The 21,268-nt window shown below is 43.1% G+C and overlaps 1 protein-coding gene across 1 annotated transcript in view; it reads right to left on the bottom strand.

Annotated features, from left to right (window-relative positions):
• Positions 1 to 21,268, bottom strand: part of DNAH11 (dynein axonemal heavy chain 11) — a 284,335-nt gene that overhangs the window by 115,584 nt on the left and 147,483 nt on the right. Inside the window, exons 55-58 of the mRNA XM_038761352.1 lie at positions 19,273 to 19,435; positions 17,928 to 18,051; positions 17,124 to 17,266; positions 1,065 to 1,226 (exon numbers count right to left, since the gene is read on the bottom strand). Of these exons, the coding sequence (XP_038617280.1) occupies positions 1,065 to 1,226; positions 17,124 to 17,266; positions 17,928 to 18,051; positions 19,273 to 19,435 (592 nt within the window). The remainder of the gene's footprint in view (positions 1 to 1,064; positions 1,227 to 17,123; positions 17,267 to 17,927; positions 18,052 to 19,272; positions 19,436 to 21,268) is intronic.

Genomic DNA, 21,268 nt, shown 5'->3' with positions numbered 1-21,268 from the left:
CAGCAGAAAAATGGCAGAGCCAGGATGAGAATTCAGTGCGAGAAAGATTGTGCTCTTTCCGCCAGGCCATGCTGAAGAGGAAGGTGATTAAAGTTGCCATGAAGAAGGTAGAAGAAAGGTAACAGTGGGAGACAATGAAATATGAACAAATGTCCACAGCTCAAGTCATCTTGCTGTGCCCAAATTTCAAGGGGAAAACACGGTGATCACGTGGGCAGCTGAGAGCCTGGGGCCTTTTGGTGGAAGATGAGTTGGCCTGATATCAGGGGCAGATTCTCTCTACCTAGTTTCCAACAGCGTCCATCTTTGTGAGTTACATTCCATGCCTGACCCATTTGGATCTTTTTCTCACAGTAAGAGTGAAAGGGCAATCCAGACAAAGCTCTCTAGACAAAGGGGAAGGTCAGTGTCCTTTATCTGTCTTTTCAAAAGCAGCTCCTCTCTCCCTGCTTCTTATCTGAAGGTCCTGGATAAATAATGAAAAACTGCTTTGTAGGCGGTTCAAAGTAAAGTTTCCAAAGAAGGCAGACATTCTCTTCCCTCCCTCATAATCTATGAACATTAGCATTTTTGCACTTACTATAGGCCAAACCCTGTCCAGATGTACATTTCACCATCAGATGCCACACTAAATAGGAATCTGGGGAGAGAATACAGTGTCTAGCCTGAAGTCACTTGACAAAAGTGGCTTTCTACCTGTCCAGTGAATAAATACAACTGTCACACCTAAGTGGGGTGGATTTGGATCTCTATTTCTGCCTAGGACCTGAAAATATTTTATAAAACTTGTAGTACTTGAAAAATTTATGGGCCTATGGTAGATAGGACCGATGAAGGGAGAACTGGGAGGGAGAGGGAGAAACAGTATTTTACCCAAGAAAGATTTTCTACACTTTGCTATAGAAACTTGCCATGACATTCCTTAGGAAAGATGCCAAGAGTGAGTTTTATCACCTTAAAGGAAGCCAAATAAAGAGGAAATTGTTGGAGGGCTTCCTTAATTATTGATCTCAGGAATTTTTCATTCCCTTTTATGCATGATTGACAGGTCTCCCATGCCGTACCTCAATTCCCTCGGTTTCCTCAATGAAGCTCCCGCTGACAGAGAGCAGGGCCTCCTGAGGCCAGTCATGAAACCAGTCAATAGCGGTGCCGTTCACTATGGCTGGGAACTTCCGAGCTCGCCGCCTCAGCGTGTAACCAACCGGAGAGAAACACAGAACAATCTGCAGAGAGATGGTGGGGCGGGGAGGGGAAGGGGGAGAAATGGGGTATGAACAGTGAGTAAAGAACTACATTGTAGATTTGGATGATCAAAGAAAAGACTGGAGTGAACCATGATGATACACCATGCTGAATGGGTTCACAGCTGAAATCGACGTGAACTAACTCCCTAATGAACAGAGTAAAACTCTCATTTCTCTTCAGCAAACAGCCCTAAGCAAGCAAGCAAGCACACGAGGGATGCTTTGCACTTCTCAAAACTTGACCCTTCTCTTCCTTTGATGGGGCTTTAAATTTGATACGCTTTACATCAGTAGTTCTATCGTATTGCATCATGCTCAGTCAGTCCACCAGTCTCTATGTCCTATGTTTCTCCATGAGGACCACCTTCTTTTTTTAATAGCATTTATTAAGCGCTTACTATGTGCAAAGCACTGTTCTAAGTGCTCCACTGAAGATGAAAAAGAAAATCAGCTTGCATATTTTTTGCCATCAATTATTTTGAAAACCACTCAAGTTTTTTAATGGACTGTATAACGTGGCTGTATATTTCAAAAATTATTTAGATAATGAGTTGTAATTAACATTAGAGTTGGTTTCAAATTTTCCATTGGTAGCCAAAGGTGAGGAAGCAGCTTGGCTCAGTGGAAAGAGCCCGGGCTTTGGAGTCAGAGGTCATGGGTTCAAATCCCAGCTCCGCCAATTGTCAGCTGTGACTTTGGGCGAGTCACTTCACTTCTCTGTGCCTCATTTACCTCATCTGTCAAATGGGGATTAAGACTGTGAGCCCCACGTGGGACAACCTGATCACCTTGTATCCCCCCAGCGCTTAGAACAGTGCTTTGCACATAGTAAGCACTTAAATACCATCATCATTATTATTATTATTTTCAAATAAAACTTTCTAAATTATTGGTAGCTTCAGATTAAATCCCCTTTAGGATTTTATATTTTGATTATTACCTGAAAGCTACAGCTGAATTTGTTAGCATTTGCTAGAGACTGAAATGAGTCATTTCTTTTCTTTATGTAAATTATTTCAACTGTTTATCTACGTATGCTATAGAAAGGATGTGGCATCAACATGATTTTCAGTCCACAATTCTGAATTCTCAATTTACACACCCTACCATTTAAGCACAGATTCATTTTTCCATTTTATTCTTCTTTCTAGCTGTAATTTATTTTGTTTCTGCATTTTTCTGTAGATAGTGAGTTCTTTGATGGAAGAGATTCTGTCTCCTAACTCTACTGTACTCACCACTTAATTGTATTTACTGAGCACTTACTGTATGCAGAGAACTATAAATACTAAGTGCTTGGGCAAGTGCAATAAAATACCGCCAAGGAGCTTACAATTTTATAATTCCTAATGCTTAGTAGAGTGCTTTGCATTCAGTAGAGGCTCAATAAATACTACTGATTAAGGCAACCATTTATTCATTCATTCAATCGTATTTATTGAGCACTTACTGTGTCCAGAGCACTGTACTAAGTGCTTGGGAAGTACAAGTTGGCAACATATAGAGACGGTCCCTACCCAACAACAGGCTCACTAGAAGGGGGAGACAGACAACAAAACAAAACATGTGGACAGGTGTCAAGTCATCAGAATAAATAGAAGTAAAGCTAGATGCACATCATTAACAAAATAAGTATACCATGGGTATAAAGAACAGAATTTACCATCAGGGAATTTACAGTTTAATAGTCCTTAACAGTGGGAAATACATTTTGTGAACTCTTATTAAGCATGTTCACTGTGGAGATGGAGATAAGACTTTTGAGGGCAGAGGAGCATTGGGAGAAAATAATAATAATAATAATGATGGCATTTATTAAGCACTTACTATGTGCAAAGCACTGTTCAAAACACTGGGGAGGTTACAACGTGATCAGATTGTCCCATGTGGGGCTCACAGTCTTAATCCCCATTTTACAGAGGAGGTAACTGAGGCACAGAGAAGTTAAGTGATTTGCCCAAAGTCACACAGCTGACAATTGGCAGAGCTGGGATTTGAACCCATGACCTCTGACTCCAAAGCCCATGCTCTTTCCACTGAGCCACGCTGCTTCTCCAACAACAACAATATTTATTAAGACATCCCTGTCCCACATGGAGTTCATAGACTACGTAAGAGGGGGAAGAGGCATTGAATCCCCATTTTATTAATGAGAACACAGTTCTATTCCAACTCGAGGGTTGTATTCAACTTTGTGTTGTGGTAAAATTGCATTATACTTACCATTGTTTCCATGGGAATAAATGGTTTCGGGATGTTAGATTGTGCTGGAGTGCATTAAAGCAATCAGTCTTTGGGAAGAACTGTGTAATTTCAAAACATCCAGTGTATTTCCCAGGAAGCAAAGCGGTTAATTTGCTACATTTCACATAAGAGGTTGTCTGGTGTAAAACCAAGCTCTTGGAGAGTTTTGTCAGCAGCCCTGGCTCTTCTCTTCTGACCCTGGGACTGGCAGCAGTGGGCTGCCGTGTTTTGAGATTTTGGTCTGGGATGTACGGTGAGTCAGATTCTCTCAATTAATCTTTGTGGGAAAGATTGATCAAGGAAATAAAGGGCTGGCTGTCATTTTACAAACTCTTTTTCTGGAGTGTGGTTTCCATTCTTGTGCTTCTTACAGTGCTCTGCACACAGTGAACACTCAATGTATACCATTGATAATGATCTCCTCAGATTTTCTTTTCAATTCTAGCTGATTGAAATATTATCCATTAGCATAAAATCAGAATTTTACAACTCTTCAAAGAATTCAAGCAGAGCTCCCATTGAGATTCTGGCCAGATTTCACATCTTCTTTATTTATTTATTTTACTTGTACATATCTATTCTATTTTATTTTGTTAATATGTTTGGTTTTGTTCTCTGTCTCCCCCTTCTAGACTGTGAGCCCACTGTTGGGTAGGGATTGTCTCTATGTGTTGCCAACTTGTACTTCCCAAGTGCTTAGTACAGTGCTCTGCACACAGTAAGCGCTCAATAAATACGATTGATTCCTTTAGAATACCTTGACTGGTGAAGGGATCCTCTGGGCTCTCTTCCTAGGTACTTAACAAGGTGGCCACAAATGAAGTGAGTCTAATAATGGGGTGGATGCTTCAAAGTTCCCCCAACTGACTGATAAATTTCTATACAAATATCCATAGTACTGCTATGTCACCACTAACAGTATGATTTTTATCTCATTATTGTTTCATTGTATTACAATCCAAGAACTTCATAAATCACAGAAAGATTGTATGGGATAGTATGGAGGGGCAGAGGCTAGAGGCTGAATCACCTTTGACTGAAGCCAGCCAAACATGCACACTAATACACTACTGTTTCTTCCTACAGCCAATTTACTTAGATCAGAACAGACTTGTACTGAGGGAAAAAAGTTCCTTATTTCTTCCATATCCTAAGTGGGTAATGACAAGTATTGTGGCAGAACCGGGTGCAATACCAAAATATAGTGCACTCAGCCCACCAGTCCGGCAAGTCATATCTTTACCCCATCTTCCCAAAGATATTCCTCCACTCCCTTCTTCCACCCATCAACTCTGGGTATTGCCAGTCCTCACATTCTCTAGAACGTTTTGTTCTCTCCTTTTTCTTTCCCTGTTACCTCTTCTCATTCTTTTTTCTCATCTCTATTCAACCTTTAATTTTGGCATGTGCCCTTATTCCTATTTCTCGTGGTTCTGTATTTTCTTGCTTTTTGTTCAGTTTTTCATGCTTGTCCTGGCCAACTTCTGTTTTCTTCTCTTTCCATCCTCCACATTTTTCTTTTTTGTCCTATGTTCCCGTCTTATCTCTCTTTTCCTTCCTGTTCTTTTTCATCTCTCCTCTTCACCTTTTTCCCTGATTTTGAGGGTCTAATTTTAAGATCTACTTCTTAGATTTGATTACCTTGTATTCACCCCGGTACCCAGCACAGTGCTTGGCACATAGTAATCACAAAACACACTGATTAGTATCACAATTAACCCTTCTAGACTGTGAGCCCGTTGTTGGGAAGGGACCGTCTCTATATGTTGCCACCTTGTAGTTACCAAGCGCTTAGTACAGTGCTCTGCACACAGTAAGCGCTCAATAAATACGATTGAATGAATGAATGAATGAACTTGCTCACGGTTCTAATGCAAAGACTAGTGGCTGAATTGGCAGTGGATCCTTGGTCTCCCTAATACCACAACAAATCTGTTTATTAAATGCTTACTAGATGCCAAGAACTAGGCTAAGTGTAGGAATAGAATCAAGATTATCACATTTGATAGGTATAATATAAGACTCAAAATCTAAGTAACAGTGAGAGCAAAAACTCCATCTTTATTTTACAGATGAGGAAACTGAGACCCCGGGAGGTTAACTGACTTGTCCATGGTTACACAGAAGGCCAGTGTCAGGGTTGGGATTAGAATTTAGGATTCCTGTTTCCCAGTCCCTTGCTCTTTCCAATAAATCAAGCCATGTATTGTCCTTATTCATCAAATCCCACCAACTTTGAAGCTGCCCTTCATCTCTCTCCCTGCTTTTCAGAACTGACAAACTTCCGTTCAAGTGGAATCTGAGCAGAACTGCATGCTAAAAGGCTAGAATAAAGTTATAATATGCAATTCCCCACCTTGGCCCTAATAAAAAGCAAACCCGATTCCCATTTATAATGTATCTAATAAACTCAAAAATCACTTATCCCCAAATATGATATCTACATGGAAATTTGACTAAAAGTATGCTAGAAACAGGTGAGGTGCTATTAGAGAAGCAGTATTTTCTAGTGGAAAGAGCATGAGCATGGGAGTCATAAGACCTGGGTTCTAATCCCAGCTCCGCCACTTGCTTGCTGCGTGACCTGGGGTAAGTCAGTTAACTTTTGTGCCTCTGTTTCCTCATTTGTAAAATGGGGATTAAATGCCTATTTCCCCCCTTCTTAGACCTTATGCCCCAAGTGGAACAGGAACTGTGCCTCACCTAACATCTACTTCAATGTTTAGAACAATAGTGCTTGGTACATAGTAAGTACTTAAATATGATGATGATGACGATGATAATAATAGTAACAATCCAGGCAGTATGGTGAGCTGACATTTTCTAGCTTTACCTAGAGAGAATATTAAAGTGAGAGAATTATAAAGTAGCATATTAGCTCATACCACTGGTCCAGACTTTTGTCTCTAGGCAATTAAACAACAAAACCACAAGGTCACAACTTCTCTGTCCCTCAGATATATCATCTGTTAAATGGGGCTTAAGACCATGAGCCCTTTGTGGGACAGGAAACCCAGTTATTTTGTATCTAGCCCAGCTCTTAGTACAGTACCTGGCTCACAGTAAGCACTAAATGAACATCATTGATCTAAAGGATGATAGTTGCCTTTTTCTTCCTTAAAGATCTCCAGGGATGGAAACTCTACAACCTTCCATGGCTGTTTTGAGTCATCCTCCTGAAACCCCTTGCACACTTTTAGGCAGTAAATTGACCTCTTTGCCTGCTCCTAGCATTTTTGTTCACAAGACTTTTTCTATGGTATGTGTTAAAGGGTTTCTATGTGTCAAGCACTGTTGTAAACACAAGTTAATCGGGCCAGAAACAGTCCCTGTCCCACATGGGGTTCACGGTCTAAGTAGGAGAGAAAACAGGTATTGAATCTCTATTTTTCAGTTGAAAAAACTGAGGCACAGAGAAGTTAAATGACTTGCCCAAGGTCGAACAGCAGGCAAATGTTGGAGCCAGGATTAGAATCCAGGTCCTCTGACTCCCATGCTTTATCCACTAAGTTACACTGCTTATTTTCTAACAATATTTGATGACAAATGGTCTTCTCGGGAAGAAATCACAACACTCTGGGACCTACTAGTTTAGGGAAACTCTACCTTACGGCTCATTTGATGTGGTCACTTTCTGCTACACAGATTTCTATTGTGTGGGACTTTCTACCAGACTTCCCCTCTCATGATGCACAGACTTATACTCCCAACACCTCTTCTCCTCTCACTTTCCTTGTCTCCCTCATCGATTTCACCTTAACTATCCATTGCACCTCCTCCTCGCCAGTGTTTATTTTGGGGAGTACCACTGGAAGAAATCCAGACAGGTTGAGTTCTGCCCCTTCAAATGCACTCTCACACTGTAAAAATGTCTCCTCCACCTCCACTTGGCAACATTACTTCTCCGCCCTCTGCTATGCCCATTGGCCCCATCATTACTCCACACCTTTCACTCTTCCCTGAAGTCCTCTGCTCTGTAGTTTGTTTGGCTTCTGTTTCCCCTCACAATCAGATAGGCAGGTAACAAAAAATTCTACCCTATGCATATGGGAAAACCCATTGTAATACAGAAGGATGGGGGAGAGAGAGACGAGAGGGACAGAGACAGAAAAAGAGAAAGAGTGAATGTGAGTGGGGATCCAGGGAAGAAGGTATGGAGAAAGAGGGAGTAAAGCAATGGAAGTCTGGAGAAATCCTGTTTGGAAAGCAATGTCCAAGAGAAGAGTCACTGGTTGGTGGATCCTCACAGCAAATTCCTAAAAATTCCAAACTGGAAGTCCCATAGTGTTCTCTACAAAGTCCCCTTGGGAAGCTACAGTCCAGCTTTTGGAATCCATACCCCAGACTCTTCTGTCCAAATTGCACCTTTTTGCCTTCACAAGTATTCGGATTCATCTCGGTAATCCAGTTTTCACTGTGCTCAGTATTTTGTTACAATTTCCTTTCAATAGGATCTCAACCTAAGTATCTATTTCTTGGTGCAGCACCAACAGGATCCACTCTTTTCAGTCTTGTAAAGGACATCTGAATTGCTCGAGTCATTCTGTTTTCTTTCCCATGGACATAGCTTATTTTCAGACAGAAGTAACACTTTCTCTGACATATTACCTTTGTAAGCTTTTATCCACAACTCATGCATGCATTTATTTTCTGAAGCACTTGACGGTGTGTCAGGAATAATAAGAGAGAAACTGGTGAAGGATGAATCTATACATTTCATTTTTTAAAATGACCTGTGCATGGAGGTTGAGGGCAGATAAATAGTCTCTAAGTTTGAGGGCTGAGTTTCTATTCTTCCAACTCTTGTTTTTTCCTCCTGAGCGTGTCTCCTCAGAGTCTCTATTTTTTTAAAAGGTATTTGTTAAGCACTTACTATGTACCAGGCACCGTGCTAAGCACTGGGGTACCTACAAGCTAATCAGATTGGACACTGTCCATGTCCCTCATGGGGCTCCCAGTCAATCCTCATTTTACAAGTGAGGTAACTGAGGCACAGTAAAGTGACTTGCCAAAGGTCACATAGCAGAAAAGTGGCAGAATCAAGATCAAGAACCCAGGAACTTCTGACTCTCAGGGCTGTGTTTTACCTACTAGAACATGCTGCTTCTCTCTTCTTTGGCTCTGTCCCCTTTCACTGGAGTCTTTTTTCATATGGCTCCAAAGCTATTGTCCTCCCATGCTAAACCTTCGTTTTAAGTGAAGTGTCAAAAATCAGTAGTTTCTCCCTATGGGGCATTTCCCTTCTGTCCCCCATCTTCCACCCGTCACAACTAATATTGGCCAGTTGCTTACCTCAGGTCGTGCCTGATGTGATGTTAACACATCCCTCCTCCTAAAACCATCCTCCTGTGTTTCACGGTTGCAAGTTAATAGGGACTCAGTTTAGAACCTGGATCTGTTCATTTGGGAACTGTAAGATCAGTCATCTGATATCGGGGAAACAGGAACCGTTCTAGTGAAGTCATAGATCATTTTATGCCAGGTAGCAGAATCCTACTGTACTGAATTCCATCTGGGATAATAATAATACAGTGCGAATATGAATGGTTGACAGCATAGAATGAGAATCAGCATGGTGTAGTGGATAGAACATAGCCCTGGAAGTCGGAAGGTCATGGCTTCTAATCCCGGCTCCACCACTTGTCTAATGTGTGACCTTGGGCAAGTCACTTTACTTCTCTGTGCTTCAGTTACCTCATCTGTAAAATGGGGATCGAGGCTTTGAGCCCCACGTGGGACAGGGACTGTGTCCATCCCAATTTGTATCTACCCCATTGCTTGGTATGGTGCCTGACACATAGTAAGCACCTAAATATCATAATTTTTTTTTTTCAGTAACATAAACCACGTCATTCTTGGTTGACACCAATGATCCTTTTATTGAGTCTCAGACTGTGGCCATGAGGTGTTTGATGGAGAAGTGTGATAACGGGCCTCATGAATGTTCATTCATTCAGGTTGTCTTGCCAGATAGATTCACCACACCGGATAAGAACTAGCTTTATAAGGATGCTCAATTTAGGCCAGAGAGAGAAGCAAAAGAGGGGTGGTCACTGAGCAGGGCCTGAGGCCTGAGAAGACTCAGGAACATTTCATCTGGGCTAAACGTGTACCGAGCCAGTGAGACCAGGAGAACTGAGGGGTTAGCTGTGTAAAGACAGTGTACTCAGAAACCTGCTGCATCCCAGACAGAAACAAATTCCTCACTCTTCGTATCCAACAATCACTCTCCCCACCTTCAGAGCCTTATTAAAGTCACATCTCTTCCAAGAGGTCATCCCTGAGTAAACCCTCATTTCCTCTTCTCCCACTCCCTTGTATATCACACTGGCACTTGGGTTTGCTACCTTTATTCACCCCTCCCTCAGCCCCACGTCACTTATTTATATTAGTGTCTCTCTCCACCGCTGGACTGTAAGTTTGTTGTGGGCAGGGAATGTGCCTACCAACTCAGTCATATTTTACTCCCAAGTGCTTTGTACAGTGCTATTCACAGTAAGTGTTCAATAAATATGATTGATTAGTTGACTGATGCACAACTTTCTTATTCCCATTTTACCAATGCGGAAAATGAGGCCCAAAGAGGTTAAACGATTTGCCTAAGGTCACAGAGCAGGTCAGTGGCAGATCTGGAAATAGAACTATTATAGTCTAGAGGAACGAGCATTGGCTTGGGGATTCATTCATTCGTTCAATTGTATTTATTGAGTGCTTATTGTATGCAGAGCACTGGACTAAGCGCTTGGGAAATACAAGTCGGCAAAATATAGAGACGGTCCCTACCCAGCAATGGGCTCACAGTCTAGAAGGCGGAGCCAGACAACAAAACAAAACATGTAGACAGGTGTCAAAACTGTCAGAACAAATAGAATTAAGGCTATATGCACATCAATAACAAAATAAATAGAATAGTAAATATGTACAATTAAAATAAATAGAGCAATAAATCTGGACAAATATATACAAGTGCTGTGGGGAGGGGAAGGAGGTAGGGCGGTGGGGATGGGGAGGAGGAGAGGAAAAAGGGGGCTCAGCCTGGGAAAGCCTCCTTGAGGAGGTGAGCTCTCAGTAGGGGTTTGAAGGGAGGACGAGAGATAGCTTGGCGGATGCGTGGAGGGAGGGCATTCCAGGCCAGGGGAAGGATGTGGGCTGGGGGTCGATGGCGGGACAGGTGAGAGCAAGGTACAGTGAGGAGGTTAGTGGCAGAGGAGCGGAGGGTGTGGGCTGGGCTGTAGAAGGAGAGAAGGGAGGTGAGGTAGGAGGGGGCGAGGTGATGGACAGCCTTGAAGCTGAGAGTGAGGAGTTTTTGCTTGACTCACAGGTTGACAGGCAGCCACTGGAGATTTTTGAGACAGAGTGTTTCTGCACAAAGACAATCTGGGCAGCAGAGTGAAGTATAGACTGAAGTAGGGAGAGACAGGAGAATAGGAGATCAGCACCTGGCTCCTAATCCCAGCTCTGAAACTTGCCGGCTATGTGACCTTGGGACAGTCACAACTCTGTACCTTAGTTTCTCCATCTGCAAATTGGGGATTGAATACCTTTTCTCCCTTCCCCTTAGACTGTGAGTCATGTAAGGGATAGGGACTTTGTCTGATCTTATCTTGTATCTCTTGCAGTGCTTTGTACAGTGCTTGCCACCTAAAAAGCACCTAACACCACAATTATTATTACGTCTCCTCCCTCCCAACCCCACGCTCTTTCCACTTCACTAGGCCTCGCTGCCTAGCATGTTGCTACTAGCAGTTGCTCCAATTTCCCAGACACAAGTCCATTTGCCTCCTATAGCAATCAACCTGTGCTTCAGTAAGCAGATTAATTGCTCATAGACATTCTGGAAGTTGGTACTTCCTGTCAGAGGCAACCACTCATTTTGGGATCGATTACATCCACTCTATAAATCAGTACACTTCCATTACAGTTGCGAGACCAAACAAAAAGTGTTAAAAATTTTATAATATGCCCAGAACTCATTTTTTCCCCTGAGGTTTTTATTTAAATATTAAATGTGGAAACACTGAGGAAGGAGCAATGACTCTCCAGGAATCCAACTCCCCATAAACCAACACTAATAGGTGTCTCACAGAACCTGGCTTTCTCTGCTCCTTTTCTCTTGCTCCTGAGAACTGACACCTCCTGTAATAATCTCCAGAAGTGCTAATCTGCACAGCGGGGAGTCTGTAAAACTGCAGCCAGGCAAGGAAGGGTTTCAAAGAAATAAAACAAAAGACTCGGGACTTTTTTTAGATCCGAGATTGAATTCACCAAGCTTGTCAGACAAGGCAGAGGAATGAAGAAGACAACAGATTCAAAATAAGTTGTTAGAGGCACCCATGCTGCCGTTTTTGAAAAATCTTGTGTCAACTTATTTTTCTTGAAGCAAAGGATGAATGGTAATGCTGCCAGAGGCACATTCTAAAGCAGCCTCGAATATCTACACCAAGCCTAGCTGGGAATCATCCCTCTGCATTTTAGGTTGTTATTAATGGGGTGACCTCAGACATCTGGACTCTCTGGTTAGCTTCCAGCCAAATTATTTTCTCTTTGTGTGTAGGCAAGTGTTAATTCACCACTACCCTACAGTGTCACTAATAATAATAGCGGTATTTATTAAGTGCTTATTATGTGCCAGACACTATACTGAGCCCTGGGGCGGATACAAGCAAATCAGGTTGAACACTGTCCCTGCTCTATGTGGGGCTCACAGTCCCAATAGACAAAACCAAGTCTCAGGTAACAGTAGTTAATTGAGATGGGTGGGTTTGTTTCTACCCCAAGAAGAAACTAAATTCCAGTTGCAATACTGATGGTAAGCTTTCCTTTAGGAGATTATATACAGCAAACCCCACAATTCTACAACTACAGCTGGTAGTTAGGGGTTCAATTTTTTATTTTGAAAGGAGCAGAACAGAAAAGGGGGGAAATTTTAAAGAAAGAAACTGACGGGGGAGGGCAGGAGGGGGGTTGGAAGCTAGAGAGGAGGGAAAATGCAGGAGAGAAAGACGGACAAAAGGAGGATAGGCCTGGCTCCCTTCACTACGGCCATGGTGTCACATTGTTCTTCAACCTCACTGGGCTCTACAGTCTCATGCAGTCAAACCCCCTCCTTGCCTTACTCCTGCCTCACTTCCAGTCTGTCAGGAAATTGAGGCGAGCCAATGGGAATGCAGTGAAGGTCAGAGGACTGGGCTGCGGCACTCATTTAAAGCCTGTGTAGACACAGCTTGACACAGTGTGGCCTAGTGGGAAGAGCACTGGGAGTCAGCAGATCTAAATTCTAAACTCCATATTTAAGCACTTACTATGTCAGCCAGTCAGTCATATTTATCGAGCACTTACTGTGTGCAAAGTCCTGTACTAAGCACTTGGGAGAATACGATATAACAATAAAAAGACACATTCCCTGTCCACAATGAGCTTACAGTCTAGAGGGGGAAGACTATGTTTCAAACACTGGGGTCTGATCCCGATTCCGCCACATGTCTACTGTGTGACCTTGAGCAAGTCACTTATCTTCTCTGTGCCTCAGTTCCTTATCTGTAAAAAAATGGGGATTAAGGATTTGAGCCCAATATGGAAGAGGGACTGTACTCAACCTATTTAACTTGTATCTACCTGAGTGCTTAGGACAGTACTTAGCATATTGTACGTGCTTAACAAGTACCATTATTATTATTAAGTACAGGGATGGATGCAAGATAATCAGGTTGGACACAGTCCTTGTGCCACATAAGGCTCACATTCTAAATCAGAGGGAGGATTTAACCCCCAATTTAGAGATGAGGTAACTGAAGCACAGAGAAGTTAAGTGACTTCCCCAAGGTGTTTCAGCAGACAAGTGGTAGAGCCGGGATTGGAACCCAGGTCCTCTGATTTCCAGGCCCAAGCTCTTTCTACTAGGCCCCTTGCTTGATATGTTGCCTTGAATAAGTCACTTAATGTCTTGGTGTCTGTCCCAAGGTGATCCTTGGGTACCATTCATCTCAAGGTCAAATGCTATCTTGTGGCCACCTGAGCCAGCAGGCGGAACTTGGAAGTGAGGGTGGGATACCGCCCCCACAACCAAAACTGCTACATTGACAGCCCAAGCTAGGAATACGGAAGGTGTCCCTCGCTCCGTGCCAATCCAATTAGGTATGGTGGGGGGGGGGGGGGGGGGGGAGGGCAGAGATTGGGTAAACTAAGGCTGGAAGCTGGAATGGCCTAGGAGCACAGGTGATAAATACCTGTGGCCTCTGGCCCTCTAGGCAGAGGATCGAGACTTGCAGCAGATGGCTGCAGGGAGCCTCTGTCCAGAGCGTGAGAAGCCCACTCTGCCTGCACCAAGTGAGGAGCCCTGGGATGGGGAAGTGTCCCATCCCACTGGACGCTCGTGGGGCTGGAAGCCAGGCGCTTCACCATGGGTAACAAATGAATGGATTCCTCCCAAATGGAAAATCCTCGTGGGTGGGAGCTAGAGGCTTCCCCCATGGGTATGTAATTCAAGTGGATTCCTTCCGAGTGGGAAGTGCACATGAGAGCAAAGAAACTGTAAGGGAATTTCACCTGGGTGGGACCTGGGGGTTTTGCCACGCGCGAGTAATGTATACATGTGTTCCTCCCATTAGGGAAGCTCTAATATTACTAATTGATTACATTCCTCCCGAAAGGGAAGTTCAATCCATTGCGCCTAAACAATTAAATAATTCAATTTGCCTCACAGAATAAATTTTATATAAAACTCAGGCTTTCCATCCCTGGCCTCTCTCTCTCTCTTTTTATTGCTGCACCGATTACTGAACAAACCCATCTCCGGACAACATGTGACAGTGTCTCCGTTTCTTCATCTGTTAAGATAGGGATTAAATCCCTATTCTCCTTCATACTTAGACTGTGAGCACCATGTGGGAAGAGGACTGCATCCAACTTGATGTTCTTCTACCTATCCCAGGGCTTAGCACACTTCCTGGCATATAATAATTAAGCACTTATATAATATAGTTATTATTATTATCAAGTCCCAAGAAGATGAGAAAAATGGTGGCGGCAGCAGCTTCCTCTTGCTTCTCCCATTCATATAATAATAATAATAATAATAATGATAGCATTTTAGTGCTTACTATGTGCAAGGCACTGTTCTAAGTTCTGGGGAGGTTACAAGGTAATCAGGTTATCCCACGGGGGGCTCACAGTCTTCATCCCCATAATAATAATGATGGCATTTATTAAGCGCTTACTATGTGCAAAGCACTGTTCTAAGCGCTGGGGAGGTTACAGGGTGACCAGGTTGTCCCATGTGGGGCTCATAGTCTTCATCCCCATTTTACAGATGAGGGAAATGAGGCACAGAGAAGTTAACTGACTTGCCCAAAGTCACACAGCTGGCAATGGGCAGTCAGGATTTGAACCCATGACCTCTGACTCCAAAGCCCGGGCTCTTACCACTAAGCCACACTGCTTCTCCATCCCAGCAGGAGGTAAGAGATGGAATCAACACCATGGTGACCTTCCCCAAGTCACTTAGGGCAAAAAAAGGGTGGGTGTGTGTGCGTGTGTGTTTGTGTGTGTTTGTGTGCATGCGTGCGTACACATTCAACCTGCCCCAAAAAAGCTCTGGCCTCCCTGGGGGCTCTCGGCCCTCTGTGCCATGCCCCTAGAGCTGGCACCTCTGGCAGGCACGGACAGCAGTTTACAACAATGGGCCTCAGGATCTGACTAGACTTTAAATCTCTTGCGTTTTTTAATTGAAGGATTTTAATGCGATTCTATTTCTCATTCCCTCACAGTGGAAAGTTCCAAGGGTAGTGCAACCTGGCAAAGTGCTCTCCATCTTGTCCGCTGACCTCATTCGTCCTCCTGCAGTGTGGAAGGATCAATCCCTGAGATGACTCAGGGGCCAACTGTGGCCGGGGCAGGATGATGGCCTAACTGCTGCCCCAGAGTGAACAATTTCAGCCAATCAATGGTATTTATTGAACACTTACTGTATGCAGAGAGCTGTACTGAGTGCTTGGGAAACTACAATAGAGTTAGTAGATGCAATCTCTGCCCACAAGAACTTCCAGTCCACAATCTACAAGTTGTCACATAAAATCCCCCAATACTTTGCTGTTTTCAAGTGACTGGATGACCAACTCAAAGTTTCTACCTAACCAAGAATGACAGATTCACGAGCCACTTAGTCTCAGAAACGCATTAAACCTTTCAGAGCAATCTTCAATCAGAGATATGTAATAAGGGCTTATTACCTGCAGAGCACTGCACTAAGCGATTTGGAGAGTACAATGTGAAATATAATGAAAATCTCTCCCCTCACTTCTGATTCCATTTTCCATAAAGAAAAGAATGATGTGAGATAGTAAGTTCCTTTAGGGCCAAGAACATAGCTGTTAATTCTATTGAAGTCCCTCAAAAACTTAGTATAGCAGGTTCCCAGCACAAGGTAAGTGCTCAATAAATACCTTTTCTGACTGAAGTGAAAGAGCACAGGAAAAAGATGATTTTGAAAGTCTCACCAGCCACTAAGGCATGTAGACACTTGCATCTGAGTTTTTCAAACAATCTGGCAGCCCACATGCTGGAATGTGTGAATGGTATACTTCTCTCAGACTCAACTTAACAGCCAACAGTTTTTATTACCCTATAACTTCTTTAAATTAGTTGGGTGGTCCTGGAGTACTAGCACAAACTTGAGGATAGATTTAGCACTTCAAAACATTTCCCTACAACTTAAATAGAATGTGCAGCTACTCGCTTCACTTTCTATTCTCCATACCATATTTACTCACAAACATTGAATAGGGAAAGAATAATATATGTGGATGAATTGATTGTTTTATATCTGGTTTGGTTTTGCTCTGTTTTGTTGTCTGTCTCCCCCTTCTAGACTGTGAGCCCATTGTTGGGTAGGGACCATCTCTATATGTTGCTGACTTGTACTTCCCAAGCACTTAGTACAGTGCTCTGCACACAGTAAGGGCAGAATAAATACGATTGAATGAATGAATAATTGTCCACTTTTTTCCAACCCCCAAACAGGGAGGAATTATGACATTGGGAGTTAAGCCTAACAATAAGGGGAGCAAGAGAAAAAACAAAAAGGAAGGAAGAGAAAAGAAGACACTTGAGATTTCACCTCTTAATTCTATTACACTTTTCCAAGAGCAGCACATGATAGAGACTCAAAAAATTACTGTAAACCCCTTCCCTTCCTTCTCCTCATCCTACTCCAGAATTTCCATGTCTCCATGAGTCTGAATCCATGGTGTTCTGAGCAACCTTCTCTTCCTACCCTGACTGGTGATACTATCGCTGCTTACAGGGAGGGTGGAATTATGTTAGTGAATACAGGTGGTTTTTTTGTTGTTGCTTTTTTTTCCTGGCCAGAGCTAAATGTTCTCCTTGAGGGTGATGGCATCTGGGACAGATTAAGAGCTAGCTGGCTCTCTCTGCTATTAAATCTGGGTGGCAGGCAGTGTGGGAGCCCCTAGGGTATTTGAGTATAAGCTTACAAATCATTACAGACCTGGCAGGAAACACAAATCTTTGTTCTATACAGGACTAGTTTCCAAATTAATTTATCAGTCCTGAAACCAACACTCAATTATTACCAGTCTTAAAAAGGACTTTGTGGAAAATTCAACTGTTCCTTACTTTCAGTCGTAGCCGCACCCGAGCTAAAAAGAACTTCCAGCAGTTTTCTCGGGTATCTATAATGCCCAACCTTCGGATCTCACTCCGGACTATAGATATGATGTTGTCCATGTCCTCATCGCTGAAAAGATCTGGGATTTCTCCTGCCAGCAAAGAGAAGGAAGAACCATTAAGAGCCCGCCTCAAAGTTAAACAACAGAATGTCCTCTAGGTGTGAGCAGCATTGTTCAATCAATCAATGGCATTTACTGAGCACTGTGTGCAGAGCACTGTTCTAAGGGCTTGGGAGAGTACAATACTACAGTTCTCTGTCCATAGTGAGTTAACAGTCTAAATGGGGAGACAGATATTGGAATTAATAAATTACAAATATGCACATAAGTGCTGTGGGGCTGAGGGTGGATGAATACTGAGTACCCAAAGAGTACAGATCTAAGTTTATAGATGATGCTTCCAAAGGCGTTCCTATCTAAAACATCCTCTTCTTTGGAGCCAGGAACACAGTTTGCCTTATGCTTTCACAAATCATGTAGTGCATTCATAGAGAGAATACCTCTGAAAATCCACCAAGTCCACAGCACCTAGGAATAACATTCCCTTCAATAAAGTTCTCTCTCTCTCGAAAATTCAGCATTAAGAAGCAAGGAAGCAGTGTGTCTCAAGTTAGCTGGGTTTACACCTTTCTCCCCAAAGGTTCCCCCAGCAAACAGCTCAAAGACAAATTATCTCTTTTTAAAGTTCACTGAAACCAAAGATCATTTGTCATTGGGGATGATCTTTCGAGAAATGTGTTGGTTTAATCACCTGATGCCAACAAGTCATTAATCAGCACAAGGAACTGTTCATCCAGAACCTGGGCATCTGTCAGCAAAAACACAGTGGGCATGTTCTTGGCTCCAGCTCTGATGTACAAATTGGCAAGATCTACCTGTGAGGAAGGAAAGCCATCATTCATGTTTTGTTAAAATGCTGATATGTGGCAACGGAGGGTGGGGAGGGAGTGGAGGGAGGTATTAAACTGCCTGTAATTTGATAGCAATATTCTCCTGCCCACTGCCCACCTCTTTCTAGTTACATATTCTTAGCTCATAGCATTCTGTTGGAAGTGGGGGGATAAAATCACATTTTTTTCAGTAGTAATGAGCAGTGCCATGTCTGTACCATGGCAAAAGGGAAAGGATGAGAACAGGCTTCTAAACAATGCTAACACCTTCTTAATAGAGGGAAAACGGACACTGCAACACAGACACCAAGAAACTCCTCATCAGGAATTGTTCTAATCGTACTAATGGTGATGAGGGATTTCAAAAGAAGGCTGTCTGCTTGCTTTCTCAGAGAGGAAACTGCTAGCAAAATATCTGCCAGGATTTCTGTTGATAATTTTGTCCAAATGAATTTTCTCAAAGACTAGTATCCTGTTTTTGAAAAACTGAAAATTGAGGAAAAATGCAAATTCTTCTGTTGTAACTATGGCATTCGACCTCATTCTCAATCTCTCACCCACTTACTCGTGTAAACCCTCAGTCGAAAAATCAATCCAATCAATCAATGGAACTTATTTAGCCCTTTATGTGTGCAAAGCACCGTAATGAATGCTTAGGAGAGTACCGCATAGTTCGTATATGAGATCTCTTCCTTCAAGGAGCTTACAATCTAGTGAGGGAGACAGATAATGAATTACAGATAGGGGAAGCAATAGAATAAAAGGACATATGCTAAAGTGCTTTGGTAATAGGGGTGAAGGTAGGGTGAGTATCAGAGTGCTCAGAGAAGATGTTAGGAGAATGGATCCAATACACATGCCCAGAAAAGCCTGATTCTTGGCAGGGAGCAGGACGACAGAAAGAGAGGCAAACACAAATTAGGTTCTGTAAACACAAACTGAAAAAAAAGTCTTCATGAAGAGAAGTACTTCCCAAGACTAAATATTAGGAACATGCAACTCTCTTCACTGATATAAAGAAAAAGGAACACAATGAAAATACAGTCACTCAAAAGTCTGGGATGTTGTGGGGTTTTTTTGGGTTGTATTGTTTTGTTTTTTGATCAGTAACAGTAAAATCTCCCCTTAGCTCTTAAGTAGTATCTTTGTTTCTGAGTACCATTGCAAGTTTGCTCTCCAGCAAGGAGAAAGACTCTTTCTGCTTACCTTCAAGTCCTGGATTCCATAGTCTTTTCTCAGAGTGATCTGAAACACCTCAAGTGAGCAGATAAATGCTGCCAGTCGAGACAAACTTTGCTTTCCACTTCCACCAACACCAATAAGAAGTGCATTCGCCTGAGGAGTTCCCAAGATTCGAATGATCCGGCACCTGATTGTGGTGAAAAGACCATAGGGTGGTGGATATAGCAAAGAGCTAAGAACAGGGGGAACAGCTGCACCTCATTTAACTTAGAATATCCTCCTCACTAGCCTGCTTGGTTTTGGCCAGAGAGTGACGAAAAAGCCCCCAAATGACATACCCAGATATCGCGGCGTTTGGAATTTGAATTTCCAGCAACATTTGCTCAAACCTGGCTCTGCAAATGCTTAATACAGTGCATTGCAACCTCTTGGCACTTAAAAGATACTATTAATACTATAGACTATCAAAAAAACCAACTGGGAGTGCTCACAGCTGATTTTACTTCACTTTTACACTCTGACCACACCCACTGTATAGGTCTGGAGAGCAGTTAACCCTGTCCCCACACCCATCTCCCTCTTCCTGCTTTTCCGATGATTCTTTAACTTTCTTCCCCATATGATCTCAAATATTTAAAAACAATTTTCCCCAAATTCTTTGTGATTTCTGCACATTTCTCTCGCTCCCCATGCTCCTGAACTTTAGAAGAGCTCAGTGGAGGAAGTTTGGCTTTCTTTTCAAAAAGTTGGGATACTGATTAGTCAGAAGTTGGGAAGCAACACGATCTAGTGGAAAGAGCATGGTCTAGGAGCCTGCTCGGTCAAAGTCACTTAACTTCTCTGGGCCTCAGTTTCCTCAACTGTAAAATAGAGATACATACCCTGTTCACACATTCATTCATTCATTCAATCGTATTTATTAAGCGCTTACTATGTGCAGAGCACTGTACTAAGTGCTTGGGAAAGTACAATACAGCAATAAAGAGTGACAATCTCTGCCCACAAGCACACAGTCTAAAAGGGCAGAGACAGACATCAATACAAGTAAACAGACATCAATATAAATAAAATTACAGATATATACATAAGTGCTGTGGGACGGGGCGGGGGGGAAGAGCAAAGGGAGCAAGTCAGGGTGACGTAGAAGGGAGTGGGCAATGAGGAAAAGTGGGGCTTAGCCTGGGAAGGCCTCTTGGAGGAGATGTGCCTTCAGTAAGGCTTTGAAGGTGGGGAAAGTAATTGTCTGGCAGATTTGAGGAGGGAGGGCATTCCAGGCCAGAGGTAGGATGTGGGCCAAGGGTTGGCAGTGAGACAGGCGAGATCGAGGCACAGTGAGAAGGTTAGCAACAGAGGAGAGAAGTGTGTGGGCAGGGTTTTAGAAGGAGCGAAGTGAGGTGAGGTAGGAGGGGGCAAGGTGATGGACTGCTTTAAAGCCAGTGGTGAAGAGTTTTCATTTGATAAGGAGGTGGATAAGCAACCACTGGAGATTTTGGAGGAGGGGTCCATCATGAGCTGGTCTCTGAGGTCCTTGCCTGGCCTGGCCTCCCCCAGGCTGCTAAGAACTTTCCTCCACCTGCCGTCAGGCCCCCACCTCTCTGAGTCCGTCTCTAAAGAGTACCCTTGGCCTCCACTATGGAGCCGAACCTTGTCAGGCACTCAGTCATGAGCCTGTCACTGAGGACCCACTACTAGTTCTATCAGGTACTCAGTGACAAGTTGAAAGTGAAACCCAACCACCACTGTATAAAGCAGGAAGTTTTATTCAATTCTTAGTCTAACTGAAGGGGAAAATGCAGATGTGCAGAAGAACACACACACACACACACACACACACACACAAACACACCACACAGAGCTACCATTTGATTGTCCACCCTAAGTTCATTCAGATAGTCCCATATCGGAGAATTTTAAGGAGTCTGGCTGCCTGTCGCACGTCATTCTGCCTCAAATCTTAGGTGGTTCCTGGTGGCCATAACATAGGCATCTCAGCATCGGTCTTAGGTGGTCTTTGCCACTG

Source organism: Tachyglossus aculeatus, chromosome 2 (genome assembly GCF_015852505.1).
Source record: "Tachyglossus aculeatus isolate mTacAcu1 chromosome 2, mTacAcu1.pri, whole genome shotgun sequence".
Taxonomy (NCBI): domain Eukaryota; kingdom Metazoa; phylum Chordata; class Mammalia; order Monotremata; family Tachyglossidae; genus Tachyglossus; species Tachyglossus aculeatus.
This window is presented reverse-complemented; position numbering and strand designations above follow the sequence as displayed.